Source organism: Pseudorca crassidens, chromosome 9 (assembly GCF_039906515.1).
Source record: "Pseudorca crassidens isolate mPseCra1 chromosome 9, mPseCra1.hap1, whole genome shotgun sequence".
NCBI lineage: Eukaryota > Metazoa > Chordata > Mammalia > Artiodactyla > Delphinidae > Pseudorca > Pseudorca crassidens.
The window spans coordinates 62,203,422-62,221,035 of record NC_090304.1 but is presented as its reverse complement, the minus strand read 5'-3'; the positions used below and the strand labels follow the sequence as shown (position 1 = coordinate 62,221,035).

The 17,614-nt window shown below is 35.8% G+C and overlaps 1 protein-coding gene across 24 annotated transcripts in view; it reads left to right on the top strand.

The window, feature by feature from the left end:
* DLG2 (discs large MAGUK scaffold protein 2) overlaps nucleotides 1-17,614 on the top strand; it is a 2,011,757-nt gene that overhangs the window by 1,230,790 nt on the left and 763,353 nt on the right. Inside the window, exon 1 of one of the 24 annotated variants that reach the window (XM_067750587.1) lies at nucleotides 7,360-7,580. The exons of 21 other annotated variants lie outside the window; for them this stretch is intronic. In XM_067750587.1, the coding sequence (XP_067606688.1) occupies nucleotides 7,476-7,580 (105 nt within the window). In that variant the 5' untranslated portion in view covers nucleotides 7,360-7,475. Of the gene's footprint in view, nucleotides 1-7,359; nucleotides 7,581-17,614 lie in introns of those variants that run through there. 2 more of the 24 variants (XM_067750591.1, XM_067750593.1) reach the window with 2 other exon arrangements.

Here is a 17,614-nt window from a genome sequence, read left to right as displayed (position 1 = left end):
GTACAATGGTACATTTCTATCTTTATAATTTTAATACCAATTACAGTGTCACTATTACAATGATGTAGGCTCTGAATGTGAAATATTATGAGGAAACCAGAAATGTTAAGATGAAGGAGCCTACCCTCAAGAGTTTACTGTCTTACTAGAGAGATTATCAGCATACACGATAATGTACAATTCAAAATTGCATGGGATATTTTTGCTAAATTTAAGGCCATAGTTGTAAATGCTTAGTTGAGAGAAAAATGGGATTGTTGAGGATTAAAATCTATCCATAGATCACTGAAATATAGCTCTGAAAGACACTTGAGAGATGATTGAATCTAACTTCTGTATTTTGTAGATGAGTAATTGAAGCTTGTCAAAGCAAAATGACTGAACCAAGATCTTACTGCTAATTAGGGCAAGAATCATAACAAAGAGTAAGGCCCCTGGATATGAAATCTCAGCCCTTTCCTCTAGTTAAACTTTTTTGTATTCTTTGCTTCCCTTCCTGCGGGAAGGTCAGTGCTTTCTAACCCTCTCTCCACCTTGGGCAGATGGATCAAACTACAAGATTAAAACATTAAATGATAACAGAAATTGTCACTTTGGATCAAGTCCAGGAGATTGAGACTTTCTGATGGTTTTTCTAGGAACTTTTTAAGGAAATTTAAAAAATGGCTTCAGTGAAGTCTATTGATATTCCTTCCATGAACTGCACATATTTAAGATGTACAAATTGATGTTTTGACATATGAAACCATCCATTCACGATAATGAACATATCCTTCACCCTCAAAAGTTTCTTCATGCCTCTTTGTAATCACTTCATCCAACTCCCTCCCCCTGCCCATTGTACCTCCCCATTCCCAGTTTCTCCTTTCTATCCCTATAGGTTAGCCTGCACTTTCTATAATTTTATATAAATGGGACCATACAGTGTATATTATTTCTCTTCTTTCATTCAGCATAATTATTTTTAGATTCATCCATGTGTTATGTGTATCAATAAGTCATTGCTTTTTAGTGCTGAATAGTATTCCATTATTTGGATATATCACAATTCACTTATCCACTCACCTGTGGTTTCCAGTTTTTTGCTATTACAAATAAAACTGCTATAAATATTTGCATATAAGTCTTCGAATAAACATATGCTTTCATTTCTCTCGGATAAATATCTAGGAGTAGAATGGCTAAATCATGCTAGGTACATGTTTAAATTTTCAAGAACCACTGAACTGTTTCCAAAGGGAAAGTAGCATTTATATTCCCACGAGCAGTGTATGAGAAGTCCAGTCTTCCACATCTTTACCAATTCTTGATATGGTCAGTCTTTTTTAATATCATTCATTCTAATAATTAGTGTATTTTAATTTTTATTTCTCTAATAAATCACAGTGTTGATACTTTTCCACATGCTTGTTTGATACATATATATCTTCATTGATGGTGTCTGTTAAAATGTTTTGCTCATTTTTAATTGGATTGTTTTATTATTGAGTTTCGAGAGTTCTTTATATACTTTAGAAACAAATCCTATGTTAAATATATAGTTTATAAGTTTTGCTTGCATTCTATGACTTGTCTTTTCATTCTCTTAACAGTATTTCAAGAAACAAAATTTCCCATTTGTTGATGTCCAATTTTTCAATTTTTTTCTCTTATGGTTGTGCTTTTGGTGTTGTATCTAACCCTTAGATCAGAAAGATTTTCTATGTTTTCTTTTAGAAGTTTTATTTAGGCTTTACATGTAGGTCTATAATCTATTTCGAGTTTATATGTAGTAAGAGGTATACATCAAAGTTTGTTATTTTGCATATGGATAGCTAATTGTTCCAAGATCATTTGTTGAAAAGATTACCTTTTCTTTATTGAACTGCCCTTGCTCCTTTGTTGAATATCAGTTTGCTGTCCGATGTGTGGGTTGATTCCTGGAGTGTCTATTCTGTTCCATTTTTTCCGTGCTATTCCAAGTTGTTTTGGCTACTCTAAATTCTTTGAATTTCCATATGATTTTAGAATTGGCTTGTCAGTTTCTCTAAAACAAACAAATAAGCAAACAAACAAATAACTTTGTTGGGGTTTTGACTGGGTATGCATTGCACTGAACCTATAAATTAATTTTCAGTGTATGACATCTTAAAAATAGTGAGTCTTATTACCCAAGAACTTCATATCTCTCCATTTATATGTCTTTAATTTCACTGAGGAAGGGTTTGTGGTTTTATAAATTTATCCCTAAGTATTTTATATTTTTTATAAATTTATTTTTTTCACCTTCCATTTATTTATTGCTAGTAAAGAGAAATACAGTTGGTTCTTGTATACTGATCTTGTATTCTGCAGCCTTGCTGAACTCATTTATAAATTCTAAAGTTTACTTTAGATTCTATGAGATTTTCTACATAGACAGTTATGTCAAATATAAAGAAAGATACTTTTATTTTTTCCTTTCCAATATTTATGTCTTTTTCTTGACTTGTTAACTGTCTAGAACCTTCTAGACAATGCTGAACAGAAGTGGTGAAAAGGGACATCCTTATCTTGTCCTGAGATTTTTTTTTTTTCTTTTCCAGGAATTGATACTGGATTTTGCAAAATGTGTTCTCTGTGCCTATTGACCATATGGTTGGTTAGTTGTTTGGTTATTTTCTTTAAATGTTTGTAATACGATGAATTATATTAAGTCATTTTCAGAGGTTAAACCTACTTGATTATGATGCGTTACCCCCTTTATATATTGGTGGATTCAATTTGCTAAAATTTGTTTAGAAATTTTTTCATATATACTAATGAGGGCATATGAATATTTCCTTTTCTTGTAATATCTTCATCTGGCTTGATACCAGGGTAATGCTGTCCTCAAAAAACAAGTCGTGAAGTATTTTTTCCTCTTCAGTTCTCTGAAAGAATTCGTATAGAATTATTTTTTTTTCCTTAAATAAAATTCATGAGAAGGCATCTAGGCCTGGAGTTTCCTGGTGGTTAGGTTTTTAATTAAAAATTCCATATCTTTAATAGATATATGGTATGGCTATTCAGGGTACTTATTTTTCTTGAGTGACCTTTGGTAGTTTACATCTCTCAAGGAATTTGTCTGTTCCATATACGGTGTCAAATTTATTGGCATAAAGTGGTTTCTGAGATTTCCTTACTAGTCCGTTAATGGCTGCAGAATCCGTAGTGACACAACCTCTCTTATTTCTGATTTTGATAATTTATTTCTTCTCTCTTTCCTCACTAGTCTTGCTAGAGGGTTATAAATTTTATTGATATTCTCAAAAAAACCAGCTGTTAGTTTTATTTATTTTCTCTATTTTCCCTTCTAATCTTTTAACTTTTCTGCTTTGTGATTTTAATTTGCTATATTTTTTTTATTTTAATAAGGTGCAAGCTGAGATCATTAATTTGAGACCTTCTTTCTTTTCAAATATAGGTGTTTAGTGATATATATGTTCCCTTAACTACTGCTTTAAAGACATCTAACAAATGTTGATACGTTGTGACTTCATTTCATTCAGTTCAAAATGCATTCTAACTTACTTTTGATTTCTTCTTTGACCAATGGGTTATTTAAAAGTGTGTCATTTAGTTGTAAAATATTTTGGGAATTTTCAGAAATTGTTCTATTGTTGATTTCTAACTTAATTTTACTATGATCAGAGAATATGTTTTCTTTGACTTGAATCCTTTTAAATGTATTAAAATTTGACTTATGGCTCAGAATATGTTCTACCTTGGTAAATGTTCCATGAGCACTTGAAAAGAATGCTGTTGTAGGGTGAAATGTTTTTTAAAGGTATATTAGCCTAATTTGATGGATGGTTTTGTAAAGGTTTGCTATATCCTTATAGATTTTGCCTGCTTATTCTATTAATTATTCAGAGTAGGATAATAAAATCACCAACTATAGTCATGAATTTCTCTATTTCTCCTTGTTGCTTTGGTTTCTCCAGAAAACCAATTTTATATCCTCAATTCATCAAGTCCACTGGGTTCCAACTGGATCCACTCTCCTGCAATGTGGCCTAGACATTCAAGGTTGTAAAAGGGGCAATCATAAGACTTATCTTGTTTGTTTCCTGTCTCTTAGAGTTCACTACTTTTTGTTCTCTGATGTCCATTTTTGAAACTCATTGTTTCATATATTTTGTTCAGTTTTTTTTTCCAGATAGGAATGTAAATCTAAGCCCTGTTACTCCATTTTTATTGTCGTGAAGTTATATTTAAACCAATCACTAGCAGAAAGCATTCAAATGCAGACCTTTTGAGCATGACAATAGTACCAACCATATAAAAGGTACTTTCAGACACTCTGAGGCCTGTAATCTAATTTAGAGCATGGCAGTATATTTAGATATGATGGACATATGGCCTAGTGACTAAGGGTTTAACAGAAAAATGGCAGCCGTGACATATCAGACATTGTGCTGGCAGGAAAAAAAATACATACAACATTCTACTTTGTGGGCAGAGGCAAATGCACACTGAGTGGTTCTTGAAAAGAAGCAGAGAATTGAAATTATATAATATTTATCTTTGTACTGTGTGTTTCTAGCACAGTGCTTAGCACATAGTAGAGCTCAATAAATGTTTGTTAAACTGAGCAAAATTGAATTATGTCAAATATTAGATCAGGTAAGACTCGTGGTGGACTCTATTTGAATACCAAAGGTAATAGACTTTAGAACTTATAGAAGTGATGGGACATGAGTGCAAAACATGCTATATGCACCTAATAAAAACTAAATAGTTAAGCAATATGGCCTAAATGATTGAGCTACCTAAAGCCTCCAAAAGTATATCAGTGTTCCTATTTTAAAGAGTGAGGAATAAATATATGAAATTTACTATCTCATGAGGTTTAGTTTCCCCGAATTTATGCACACTGATGCTCTAAGTATTAGTTAAAGCTAAGATTGATTAGCATTAGGAATAGGAAGCTATTGACTTTTTATTCAAGAGTAATAATTTTATTCAATAATTGTTACTTGGCTCCAGTAACAATCTTGAGTATTAAGCTTTCTTGGTGTCATGTTCTTTCCAAAACACCAGTAATGATCTTTCCCACTCTGTGCCTTTGTTCTACCTTTTCTTACTCAGGAATGTCCCCTATCTATCTCTGCATGTCCAAATTTTACCCTAACTTCAAGCTCTAGCTAAGTGCTAAATCTTCTGGAAGCTGCCCTGATTTTCCCAGTTAATGTAACTTTTCTTTTTCATTGTTTTGTGAATAGTTTATACTACCTCTTTTATGGCACGTATCCTTTTTTAACTTGTCTTTTTGTTATTTGTGCCCATGTATCATCCCTTCAGTTAAACTCTAAGTTCCTTAAAGACAAAATCAACATCTGATATCCATTTGCCCGTAATACAATGAAAAAGTATAGCACATGGGAGATGCTTGATATGCTTGTTGGACCAATAAATAAATGAATGAATGCATGACTCCAGGGGCATTTTTTATGTAGAGGTCCTACATGCAGAGACTGTGGATTCTCTACCCTTTTGTGAAAGAGTAGGAAAGAAGGACCTTTTAAAAGATGCTGCTTAAATGAAAAGCAGAAGGGATCTGTTGAACAAGAGATAGAAGTAGTCCAAGGCATGACAGAAGACCCAGAGGTTGGGGTCCGGAATAATGATGAACATTTGCTCAAGGAATTCAGAAAGAATAGATTAGAATTTTGGAGGATAACTTAGAAAACAACTTTTATTTTCCTGTTGTTTGATAAATATGGAACATCTACTAGTGAAGGAATATTTTCTGGGAGTTGTGGGCTGGCTGGTTGACAGTGCATGAGGGAGAAGCATGTGGCTGGGGCAGATGGAAGAGTATAAGGGCAGGAATGAAGGCAGAGGAGGGACTGTGGGTGTGAGTTGAACAGAACACCATGAATGAGAAAAAGAGAAGGCTGGTTGAATTAATATGGAAAAATAAACTGTCTAATGGCAATAACCTTATGGTGTGTACTCATGAAATATTAAGGAAAAACAATCTCCTTACAATTTAGCCCAGGTAGAAATTTTGAAAGATCAATTCTACTTGCAATTCCTTCAATTCCAAATTGAAAAGTAATTGAGACAAGGGGAAAACTTTGCCTTTGAGACTTTCACACCACCAAGTCATTAGTATGAACTAATCCACCATCACCAGGGTACAAATGCAGAAAAACTAGGTAACCCAAATCATGAAGCTCTTCTAAAAATAATACGGCAAAAATCCTTCATTTATATTATCACACTGTTTCCTACAGTTTGTACCTTGTTTTACACTCCTTGGATTTTCTAGGTCAATTAAAAGCACAATTTATTCATTATGCTGTGTGTTGCCCTCAGTTTACCCCTGACCTCTAGAAATACTTGAATAAATATCCCCATTGTTGGCTGTGTAACTAGCCCTGAGAGCATAGATTCCTTTGGAACTTCAAAGTGCTCAGCACCTTACAAGGTGCATTACCACCTGCCTCAAGGATCCCACAGAGTCTGTGGGGCAGGGGGGAGGGAGGAGGTTAGTAGAGCCTTACCTTGTTGGCTTAAGTTAAGGAACACTCAGAATGTGTTGCTATATTCTGTTGTTCAGATTTTATTTAGTGCTTATACCTTTTTTGTTAAAGTGTGCAAGCAATTTCTCTGGGATTAACACATTCCAATTATGTGTAGCCCACTCTCAGGTCCCAAGAATATGTGAAGGTTCAATTCTCCTGGCATTATTTATGTAAATTCTACCTGGAAGAAGAAATAAATGTGACTCTTACCTAATATAGAAGACAAAAGAAAGACCTTCTAATTACTCTTAAATTTTAATATAAATATTTGACTGCATTTTATGCTCACGAACTTTCTGGCTAGTCTTTAGAAATAATCCCAGATAAATAACTGTAGTTAATATTTTCCATCTAGATGTGATATATTTTCCATCTCTAGATGGAAAATATATCACATCTAGATCATAACTAAACTGAGAGGAGAGTTGGATATATTAAATGACACTGTGAGAACGCATGTGTTTCACACAGAGCCGACAAGTGTACACACCTGCCTATGTACATATATGTGCATATGCAACCCACCCCTTCAATTTTACTACTTTTCACAAGCTGCTGAAATTCTACCTCCATGGCCTGCCACCCAGATCTTCTGGTGGAAATATTTTTTTACATCTCTCTCCCTCCTACTTCTTTCCCCCCACACACTTATGGTATGTGCAGTTTCGCCAGACCCATGTAAAGACAGGGGAACACTGATGGGATTGCTTTTCACAAGTGTGGGAACGAAAATCCTTCCCAATGAAAACATCTGTCTCTGTTCAAGTCATGCCCAGTTATCCCCCAAAAGAAATGTTCTGATTAACATTTTTTTTTAAGTCTTAAGATAGCAGTTTGTGTAGCAGATCTAATTAAGAAGTTTATGTAACAGATCTGCAGGGGTTTTTTTTCCTCCTTCAACTGGGTTCTTTGAGCTCAGTTTGAGTGTTACTAGCTTTCGCCATGCAGCGGCAAAGCGCTTCCCGGGCTGAAAATTATCAGCTTCTGTGGGATACTATTGCTTCCTTAAAACAATGTGAACAAGCTATGCAACATGCATTTATACCGGTAAGGAAAATTTCCTTTTATTTTCCTAGGGATTCTTTTCTTTTTCTCCTATTTTTTTCCTTTATAGCTATAGATAAATGGCATGTATTCTATGTATTTAAAGATGTGGTATCTTCTCTGTAGTTCTTGTTTGGGATAAACATGTCTCTTTTTGCTCTGTGTGAAATCTGAATTATTAATATGATCAAATATTGATCAGTGAGAAAGAGTAAACAGTGGTCCAGGCAAACTTATCCCACTGAAGATAGTAGGTTCTAATAGTAACATGTACTAAAGAAAGGGCACAAGATTGATATTCTTCATATTAATATTTGAAACAGCTTACAGTGCATGTTTCCTGGTTGGTTCCCCCAAAGTACTTAGAATGGCTTGAATATCTTTTGCAGTGGGTTTGATACATAGATCAGGAAGCCAAAAGTTAGTTCTTATGTTTCAATTCTTTGCTTATCCAAGTAAAATCTACCATAAAACCTCTTCTGAAAAGCGATTGTTCCTTTAGTAGTAACATACTACTTAGAGATTTGTAAAAATGGCTTAGAAATTTGTAAAAAGAAAAAAAAAGTGCATAGATATATAAAATCAATTAATTGAGTCAGTGTCATTGTGTTTTCCATTGCAGATATAATATTTGTGCTTATAATTATCCAACGAGAAGAACCAGGCTGGCTACATTTGATAGGCTAAGGTGGGGTAAATGGGACTTGGAAGAAGAATATAAAAATATTTGCTCCTTTAAATAGATCTATTTTGAAGGATTGAGATAATCTATTAGAAATAAGAGAACACTCTTAAAAATTAAGACCTGCAAAAAATTATTTGGAATTCCTTAAGAAAAACATTATTTCTGACATAGAAATAGTTGGATTCAATCTTCTTTGAAATTCAAGTTATTTTCAAGTGGCTCAAGTCAGATGCCATATCTTTCTCTGTAACTGGGGAATCACCTGTTTCAAAGACTGTACTATGTTTAAAGTTCTTCTCATTGAATACTATTCTCTAATTGGATCTCTGTAAGTTGATCTTAATTGTTAAAGACATAAAACATATAATTTTTGCAAGGATTTAAAACACTAATGGTGGGAAGCTTTCTAAATCAGATTAAGTTATAATTATTCTGCTCTGAACTGGAATCTGCTGTGTATAGTTTGCTTCTCCTATCTTTATTAAACTCTTCCTCCTTTGTTTTAACAAGAAGATTATGATACCCCTTGTGAAGCTCTTGTGTCTCCTTCATAGAGCTTTCTCTGGCTAGGCAGAATTATTTTCTTCTATCTCGGTTCCTTGTATGCACCACTGATTTATCACCCAACATATTTTATTGTAAGTATTTTCTTTTCTGTCTCTCTAATTATATTGTAACTTCTTGGAGCTAAGGAGGAAAGGAAAGTAAGTTGGAGAAAGGAACTGATATTTGTTTCTTTTCTTATTTTCCTGTCTCGAACTCTTTGAATATAGGCAGCATCTATTCCTAGGGTCTAACACAGTGTTTGGCAAAACAAAGAGTGCTTGGTGAACATGTGAGGAATGAATGAAATCAACTAATGAGAGTCTCCAGTTCCAGCATTTCTAGTTACTACATGGCAGTTTTCATCACTAGCTTTGTCTATACTGACCTCATAAAATTATTTCTATTCAGATACATCTGGAGATAACAATAAACCTTGACTAAAGCATTGCCATGGGGTGATGGTGGGAGTGGTAGTGTGTTAGTGCAGGAGATAGACCTTTATGGGAAAAAGTAGCCTTGGATTCAATTCCCATAGTCCATGGGCTACTCTTCTTCTATTCTCGTGTCTGTTTCCCCATACTGCAGGCATTCACATAGACGTATTCAAGTTTTATTCAGGTTTGCTTCATTTTGACTGCTCTAAATCTTTTTCCAGCAGGTATTAGGAACTTGCCAGTCTCTCAACTCTTCTCAAATTTCTTCCAAGTCTTGCATTAAATGTATCATTCTGTCATCATAATTTTACAAGGACTGCTTTTAGAAAACATAGACATTATTAAAATATTACTATCAGTTGAGAATAATTCTGTTTAAATTGAGCTTCAGTTTATTTCATTGTTAGAATATATAATTTAGATCTCAGGAAAAGGACTTCATTTATTCCATATTTTATGTACTTTTTAAGCCCAGTGATATGTACTTCATACACACACACACATATACATACATGAATATGTGGCGTTCTTGGCTAATGATGCCCTTCATTATTTAGAATATCCAAATAAATCCTTAAAACACACATCTTTACAATGCTGCATTAAGCATGTTAAGGAAGTGAAAAACTATATTGACTCAATCAGTTGCCTCCTTTAGAATAGACCTGGTTATCTTTTAAAATAAAATACTTGGAAATGAATAGTATGTAGGAAGTGTAGACATACATTGATGTAGCTGATCTTAGAAACACTGACCTGAAAACTTCACAAGCTGTCTGTGCATCTCCTGTGAGTGTGGATTACTAACACATCATTAGAATACAGAGCCTCCTAGATGGTCTGGACCATCTCTCACGTGTGCAATAAGCCATAGATCACAAGTGGTTTTTCAGTCAGTGCAGATCCGTGTACTAATAATAAATCTGACATAAAATCTCAAGCTATAATACAGTCTTCCCCAGAGAACCTCCACATACAGCCTAAAATATACACTGGAGAGGGGAAACGTAAAGCAGCTGTTACCTGGATAGTGTACTGCCCAAAACACTCTGTAGAAAGAAGGAAGACAAATTATAGACTCTCGAAGTTTCAGTATTTGATTTCACGTAACAGATCATCCCCTGTAATGATGAGGTGGAGATCAAATCTGGATTCTCAGGCAGGTTCATCTTCTTGACCCAAGAGCCTTGAGTATAAAACAGCAATGCAGAATTTCCCACATCTTTAGCATAAGTGCCGGCCAATGTAACCTAAATATTTATTGAATGAATGACTAAGAAAAAGCTCTCTCATGAAGTCCTAAAAATTAGTTCCATCAATGGAACTGTAAGAGCATCCTTCTAGATAGTCAGTATCTTTGTATATCAGCAAATCAAAGGCTTTGCTGTTTTATCACTCAAATGAGCAGATATGCTTGTAAAAAACTGTCCCATATTTAGTAGTTATTTTCATAGAGACTTGCCTGTGTTTCTATTCACTTATTAGTTCGTTCACTTCACTCAGATTTTATTGAGCCCCTACTATGTTCTAGGCATGGTCCTAGGCACAGGATAAGGACCTGAAGGTACACTTCAACTTCTTTGTGACACCATCACTTTGGAATAGAGACTGCATTACCCCTTGCCCAAATGGTACCTTACTGTCTTTTGTTGCCATGAACAAAGTTGATTTTCCCTGCGCTGGTAGTCATCATGTTTGGATTTGGTCTAATGTGAGGTTCATGCAGCTTGCCAAGCATTGGTTCAAATACTAAAATGAATAAATCAAGAGAATCCCTGAGGATACTTACATGGAATTCTGCCCACCGGGAATTTTCAAATGGACACACAAATCACTCTAACACCAGATAAAAAGTGTTGAGTCCCTTAAGTACCCATGAATTACCATAAGAGTTAAGAAAAGGGGTGCCGGGCTTCGTGGAAGGGTATCTCAGCTGAGTTGTGAAGATCAAATAGAATTTTGATATGTAGTCATGATGGTGGAAGAGGGCATTCCAAGTAGAAGGGAATAGTAAAGGTACTTACTAATGGTGTAATCGTGGTTCGTTTTCCATCTGATCATTCACTTAACCAATATTCATCAGATACTTTCTATGTATCAGAAACTGTGTGATATGCCTAGGCATATAGCAATAAATAGCACAAGTTCAAACCCTACCCTGAGGGCATTTACATTCAAATGGATGAGACAAACATTAAATGAATAGTTACATATACATCTGTACTGCACACTTGAATCCTATCCTGTGAAAGTTCTTCATAGCATTTCTCAAAATTGTAACTTAATATTGCACATATACATACACATAAATATATATATATATATAATCAGAATAGTACAGCAACTGTAGATATTTTGCAAAGCCACTACAAACAAAACAAATAAATCATTCTTTCCCAAATGTTTTGTAGTCTTAAAGCACATGTTAATTTCTTTAGCAAACAGTTAGTACATCCTGTCTGACACATGCTGGACTTGATACTTCAGTATAAAAGTGATAGTATTTATTGAGCACCTATTGTGTGTCACGTACTGTTCTAAACCCTTCACATATTATTTCACTCAGTTCTGTCAACAGCTCTCTGATGTAGGCACTATCATTTCCATTTTACAAAGTTTACAGAGGTTAAGTAACTTCCTCATGATCACATAGCTAATAAATGGAAAGGCCAGGCCTTGAAACTAGTTATCTGGCTCCAGAGCCCATCTTCTTAATAGGTTCACTAGAATAAGGAGGAAACCACTGAAACCAAAACAACTGCAGCACAGCATGTTAAAAGCAGTAATCAAGGGATATACAAACCACAGTAAATGCAGCAAGGTGGGAGTGATCCATCTGCTTGGAATGGAGAGGAAAGATGACCAAGGAAGACTGAAAAGAGGAGAGAAGTCTTTGGGTGGTTTTAAAATAGTGGTTTATCAGATGAAGGAGGAGAGTGAGGCTGCAACAGTAGGTGCAAAGGCACTTAGGCCTGAAAGAACAGTATGGAGTGAGGGATATTTATCAACTTTCCTCAAGTCCTGATCTTCCTCTTTGAGCATTCGGAAGGAATGTCGGGAACAACAAGGATGAGAGTGGGGTCATTTATTTAAGGTAAAGATCCTGTAGGTCAATCAGAAAGGAAGAACTGAATACTTATGGAGCCTTAGAAGAAAATCTCCGCCCACAGGTTAACACCTATCTATGCCTGGAACTGAGGAAATATACGTGGAGAAGCAGAAAAAGCTTGTGCACAAATATGAAAGAATGAAACAAATGTAGAAAGAGAAAAGCAAATAAGAAACCAAGTGGTCCCAAAGAAGGATAATGAGAGAGATGAGTCTGCCAGAAATGGTGAGAGGTTGGGAGAGGCTGGACTGTGGCTTCCTGGGTCCCTCAGAACTCCCAGTTCTTAGTTCCTATCTATCAAGTGCCTAACTGCTGAGCTTCTTCCCTTTTAACCAGATATGTTCACATTTTGCCTAAGCTAGTGCAAGTGGCTTTCTGTTCCCTGCAACCAGAGAACCTTCATTACAGCAGGGACTGGTTAGTGGCTAGTGGTCCAGGGACAGGATCCATCCCTACACGAAAGGGCAGAACAACAGCTGGAGAAAAAGTGAGCAAATCAACAGAGTACATTAAGCTTCAAGGTGAAGTTCCATCCTTCAAGACTTAACTCACATCCCCTTCCGTGAGACTTACCTCATACTATGTAACCAAATGATATGCCTTCTCCCTCATTATTTCAACCCTGATTAACACTCCTTGAAGAAAACTGAGAGTAGGAAACCTACGTCCACATGGCTTTAGTCTATACTTTCTCCTTTAATCATCGCAGTACCAATATGAAATGGCCCCAATATTATTGTCTCCATTTTAGAGGATCAGTACCTTGTTGAAAATCATATAGATGCTAAGACCAGGAGAGAAACCAGGCCTTCTGACCCTAATCCCACCTGCCTTTCTCCTTCACACCCACCGTGGTACTTTGCCCTATTTCTCTTGTGATGTTTCTCTGCTTTGTATTAGAAGCATTCGGGGGATTTCTCTTGTTTCCACAGGACACTGTAAACTCTTTGCAGAGCAAAACCATGTGTTTCCTCTTCCTAGATTCTGCAGCCCCGAGTACAGTGCCTTAAATATGATGTTTCCTAAACCAATCTGTATGGGCTGATTAATACTTCAAATGTAAGAACTTAGGCAGCAGTGAGATGATAATGAGGAAATAATTCTTCTTGTCTCAAATACATCCTTGAAACCTGTCTCCTCAGCTCAACCATCCCTTCCACAGACCCTGCCTCCAGCCCCTGAATGTCAAATTTGAACCATCATAAGCTCAGGTCAGCTCTAAATAGGATTTGTTCAATGATGAGTTTCAGTCCTAGTTCATGGTGTTCCAAGTGTGTTTTGTCCTTTCTGGATTCTAAATATTACTTGACTCATCATCCTCAATCATGCCAGATGCCTTTTTCTATTTCATTCCTCTTAGCCTCACTTTGCACTTCTGTCTAGTAATACCCCAGTTTTTAGTCTATTTCCTTCCAAAGAATATGAACAAGGCTATTAATGGAATTTCTATTAGTAAAGGAATAAAGGTGACACATAATCTATAGAGATGTTCAACCTAAAGGGGAAGGAAAGAACCGTATCTGAAGTGACCTGGATAATTGCAACAGCCTGGATCTGAATGAACATTTGCAGATTTGTGGTAAAATGGGATGAAATTGTCACTTTTGTTTTTGAACAAAAGGCAAAACTTGCCATCTTCTTATCTTCCTCTCTTGTGCAGTTTGCATTTCTTTGACTGCTGGTCTTGTGATTTCTGTGCATAGGTATCTGGAGTCCGTGAAAAATTAACGCCCAGTGCAGGATGGCTTCTTTTTGTATCAGTATCGCTCATTGTAAAATGTTTGTGTTGACTCATCAAAATGGGGTATTAGTGCAGATATATGTTATGGTACAACAGAGTAAGCCCATCCTCTGCTTCTCCCACTTTCCTCACCTACTCCAGAAATTACAAAAGTAGGGCCCCAAACATATTTGTTACAGGACAGAAAAATAGACAGTTGCTCGGGGTTAATAATAGCAGTCCTCCTACAAGTAACAAAACAAAATTAAAACACACACATATCAAACCCTCAAAACCTTTAATAAGCTAATACTAGAAAAATAGTACTCTTTTAAGCTTCGTTTAGATATTTTTGTTTAGCAGGAACATGCCTAAGAACAATGGAGTTTCTAATGTTTATCTTGTGTAGACACCAGAAAATATACTGTACTAATGTTTTTACTATTGCTGCTGCTGAGACCCCCCACTACACTATTACTACTACCTTATATTTTCCTTATCTTTTTTTATCTTATTGCAATTTTCAAAGCAGTGTAAACTAGATTCTCTCTCATTACAACTTTGTAAGGTAAGCAAGACAGGTTTTAATATCCCATATTGTTCATAAGAAAATTGAAGTTCAAAAAATTGAAGTGGCTGGGGTCAGAAGTGGTTAAGTAGTAAAACATAATGTACTAGGGCTAGACTCTCAATCTACTGCACTTTTGCTCAGATTCAGAGTTTTAGCTTAAAAAAATCTAGGTCTGAATCCTGGCTCTACCACTTGCTATCTTGGGTAAATGCTTAACTTCTCTGTACCTCACTTTCATCCTCTGTAAAATTAGATATTATACAGATAGTTTTAGGTTTGTTTGTAGTTTAAATGACGTAATGTGAGTTAAACCCTTAGCAAAACAGCTAAGCAAAGAAAGTGACCAGTAAGGATTGCCATTATTAATGTTGCTGATTTTTAATAATTAGCCCAAATGTATCCTTTTACAAATTGTACAGGGTGTTTTGTTTGTTTGTTTTGCATAGGGTTTTTATATATTATCCCATCTGCTTCTTGAAGAAGCACGTTAGGTTGACCAAATAATAATTTATAATCTCCATTTGTACATGAACAGAAATTTCAGAAAGGCTACATTATTTGACTAAGACCATCATAAAAGTAAGAAGAAATGTCTTAAATCTTAGATGACCCAAATCCTAAACTCTTTTTATTACTGCTTTTATGATATTAAAAATTAGGTTAGTATTAAAATCAGGAATCATCCAGTTCTTATTAGTAGTTGAATGTAGCCTTAGAAATAATTTAGGGAGTTAAGTGACCTGATCAAGTTCTGCAATGGTTCAGCCGTCCCTAGATGCCTCATCTGCTGACTCCAGGTATAGGGCTGGGAGGTGCTCTTCCTATAACATAAAAGCATAACGTGCAAATGATGTTTGTCAAGTTAAAATGGGCAAGGAGGGGGTCATGAGATGTAAGGTTACAAACATTATATTCATAAGGAAGTCATCATCTCCTTTCCATTTGTTTGGGGAAATCCTTTATAAAACAAATGAAGGTTCCTAAGTATCTGAGTTTATAATTCCAGTGGACAAAGTGGTCTGAGAGAACAGAGGAGAGTCAGCCTGGGAGCCATCATTTCACTCTCCAACTTGTGACAGAGTCCCCATGTACCAGAGAACAACCTCCTCTCTGCCTTCTTTCTCTTCATTTCATTCTCTCTCACTGCTACCCTCTTTCCTCTAGCCCACTGCGACAGATAATATCCCTTCATCTTTCCTCTGATGGGCACAATTGTAGCATTATCCTAGGCTCAGGAGGAGGTAAACTGGGGAACAGAACCCTTGCTTGCAGAATAACAAAGGGTAAGAAAGCCACTGGAAAACTGAGAAACCCAAAGTAACATAGATATTGCCACTCTGGGAAGCTAAGGCAGCTGCAGGGCTAGGAACTGGGTGGCATTTTTGGACCTAGAGATTTGTAGGCTCTTGGCTGTGAAACAAAGAGTTCATTGCCTAGTCAATGACAGTATACAAACACATCTGCAAAATATATTCTTTGGCACCAGCAATTGCTGGCAGTATTTAGCCAACCTCTATTCTTCTAGTCCACATTCACTTCTCCTTTTTATCTATTCTCTCCCCCATGTTTTTCCTCATTGAAAATGATTTCAAATAAGACATTAATTTTGAAGAAAAAGTGGATAGAGGGGAGATTAATAGACGTATAGATGTTTTCAGCATTTAAAATAAGGGAAATTGATCTAAAATGTTGTCTACTCTGTTTTTTCCACAACCCAGTCCAAGTGCCATCGTTTAAAAGCAGGTATTGAAACATCTTCCAGGCCTAACATGAACATAAGAACATTATCTCTTACTAATGATGAAATAGTAAACCAAACTCACACCTCCTTTTCCTCTCTCTCCCGTACATTTCCTCTCATACACACCCCAGAAAAACATTCTAGATATGAAATATTTTAAGACTTTCTCCATGGCTGTTATGTTTTAAACTTTGAGCATATTATCTAGTATCAAATTATGATTGGTAGGGGAAAAAAATCAAGCAGACCTTAGGTGTTAAGAAACTTTTCCTGCAGTTAAGGCTAATCGAACATGGAGAAAGGCAAGAATGGAAAAAAGAGCTTGGTCATAATTCTCTGTTTCACTTCAAATCTTTTTGTCTCTTTAATATGGAAGAGAATATTTTGCCACTAATTGCATGGTCTTATGGCCAGAAAAGTAACTTATTCACAAGAAAAACAGAATACAGGCTCTAAACATGATCATATAAAATACAGATTATAAAAATGATCATAAGTGGATTTTTGAGGTGCCTTGTCTAAGACGTCCGAACCTCATCCTTTATCCAGTTCATTAGAAGCCACTTTATATTATTGATCTTTTCCCAACTCGACTTTTGTCTTTTTTCTGCATGCCTGTCTTAATGTCATGTCTTCTGACTTTCTGTATCTGAATGATAAAAGCAGAGATCATCACCATCCAGAAAGAAGACTTGTATAGCATCCCTGCCTTCTTTCCAGTATTTCCCAGCAGGTCCAAATTTATGATGAGTGAAATCAGATCCTTGATGAGACATAGACTCTTAGAGGTCATCCATTTCACTCTTTATTTCTCAAATATAAAAATAAATTGGGAGGCTCAGTGAATTGCCTTTTCACTGTGAGTTACTGAACGTGATGGGTCAAATAAATGTCCAGTTTGGGGTGGATCTTTTGGGATATATCTTCACGCTCATCTGAGAAGTTTAAGAAATTCTGAGGATGTCATTTTACTTTTTTGACAATCTTTGAGTCCTTAGCTTTTTCACCAGATCCCAGGCTTCCTCTCACCTCTCCAACTTCTGAAATGTACAGCGGGGTAGTAAATTAGAGCAAGGAACATCTCCTCGCTCCACACAGGGTGGTGATACCACAGAAATATGGATTTGGAGTCAAAAAGAGTGAGCCTTGGCTCCTCTAACTTTTAGTCTAGTGACCTTGGGCAAGTTTTGTTACAGGTTCATGCCGCACTCTCCTTATCTGTATAATGAGC